At 46.1% G+C, this 1,963-nt stretch overlaps 1 protein-coding gene across 1 annotated transcript; it reads right to left on the bottom strand.

The window, feature by feature from the left end:
• Positions 1–214: 214 nt before the first annotated feature.
• LOC107124544 (trafficking protein particle complex subunit 2-like protein) lies at positions 215–634 on the bottom strand. The gene has a single exon (XM_015428031.1). It carries the CDS (start codon positions 632–634, stop codon positions 215–217), a length of 420 nt encoding a protein of 139 aa, XP_015283517.1.
• Positions 635–1,963: the final 1,329 nt, after the last annotated feature.

The raw sequence follows: 1,963 nt of genomic DNA, 5'->3' as shown, positions 1-1,963 counted from the left end.
ATTTATTAACTTCATTGACCAGAGGTCTTAAGCCAAACGTACAAACAGCTACTATAAAAGATTTCCCTTTTTATAGAATCCCGGAGATGGAGGGATGGATTCGCTTTTTTAAAAGCACTGAGAAAGCAGAACGTTAACACACAGCCACCAAACAATATGGTACAAGGGCTGATCTTTTTGGGTAGAAGAGGTATGATGAGAAGGTGCCAGAGCTTCAACAAACCTGCACCATCATGGACGTCACCATGTTGTCAAAGGCCCTGGACTGGATTTGGTCTCCAGGGATATAAAAGGGGTTGCAGATGACATCTGTGTAAGAATTATGCAGCTTTCTGAACATATTCCAGATTTCATTGCCTTGGAGAGCCATGTTGGAAGAATCCACCACCATAATAAACTTCACTTTGGAGTTTGTCACATAGCCATATACTTTGTAGTCTTCTGTTGGGTACAGCAACCCCAGGTAGAGCTCTCTCTGATCCACAAGAGCCTTCCCCATTGCTGAGATCTTCTCATCCATGTCGTCGAGGGAAGTGTGCACCGTGTAGTGGAACTTGAGTTCATTTTCCGTTGGGGTGCTCTTAATGTACAGAGGGTAATTCTCCTTGGCGATCACAGCAATGCAAACCGCCATCTTGGGTCCTGGCGGGCTCACTCATTTTCTATCTCACAGGAGCATATGTACCTCAGTTGTACCCTACTGCAAACAACTGGCCAGGAAAAAAAAACATGCGTCATTTGTGGATTAATCGCTATTGCCCTTGGGTGAGCAACATGCACAGCCATGTGACAACCCAGCATGCTGCCAGTGGCAGGCTTTATCACCTGCACAATACCTTTCAAACATGTTTTACCAGCCTAACATCAAAGACCCTGGAATGGAAGTATCTTTCTGGCAATACCCCAATCACGCAGCACAAACAGAAAGCTTCAGAGACATTGGAGACAAAAAAGAAAAGGAAAGGAAACCAATTGTCCCCCTTGGATGTGCTTGAACATAAAAGCAAAAAAAAGAAAAAGACCCCTCCCTTTTTCCTTCCCCCCCCCAAAAAAAAATTCACCTTCTGCTTGGACAATAACAGCATCATCTAACAGGAAATAGAGAGACCGAGACTCCTGTGGAATGACCCTACATTCTGTTTACAAGTCTCAGAAAACCCCCAAAGGGGGAGATCAAAATTGAGCCTTTGCTTTTGATCTCTTTTTCTCTATCCTCCTTCTCAAATTAATTTAATATGTTAATTAATAAAGTTCCTTTGCACTTCTGAAGTGCCTTTAATCCAAAGGTCTCAAGGCACTTCAGCAGACGCTGATTCTCAAAAACACACAATGTGTGGTAAGTTTCAGCGCAATCTTCCAAACAGGTCAGAGAAGCCGAGGAAAAGGTCAGTGCAGCCAATTTCCTGGACATTCTCCAAGAGGAGGAAGGAGGGAGATTGTGGGGACATGAAGCGGGCTCATCAAATCAGCTTTTCATTCTGAGTTCAATAGGTGAGATAATAATAAAAATGACAATGATGGATGGATGGATGGCATCAGCATATCCTGAGGTGGGTCAGCTGCCAGGGCCCAGAGCCTTTGGCAGGGCCCACTGAGGATGACCCACCCACTTATTTGATAACTCTCCAATGTGCTTCCAGTGACATGTACTACCAAGAGGCACTGGGGGAAAGGCTGTGGGCAGCAGTGAGCATGGACAGTGGGAGAGCTCACAAGTAGGCAGGGGAAGGACACACAAGCAGGTGAGAAGCATGTGGGTTGGAGGGAGGGAGGGAAGGAGGGCATGGGGGCCTGGTGGTGGGGAGAAGAAGGGATAGGGGCCCCAGGAACTCTCTGCCCAGGGCTCTTCAAAACCCAGAACCAGCCCTGGGCAGACAGACAGACAAACAGGCCAGTCTCTACAACAAAGAATAAATGGATTTGTCTGACATTAGAAACGACAACATTCAAAAACCAGTGGGGG

The sequence above is a fragment of the Gekko japonicus genome, unplaced genomic scaffold (genome assembly GCF_001447785.1).
Source record: "Gekko japonicus isolate JY-2015 unplaced genomic scaffold, Gekko_japonicus_V1.1 scaffold1022, whole genome shotgun sequence".
Taxonomy (NCBI): Eukaryota; Metazoa; Chordata; class Lepidosauria; order Squamata; family Gekkonidae; genus Gekko; species Gekko japonicus.
Note: the sequence above shows the minus strand (reverse complement) of the source record. Positions and strands in the feature narration are given on the sequence as shown.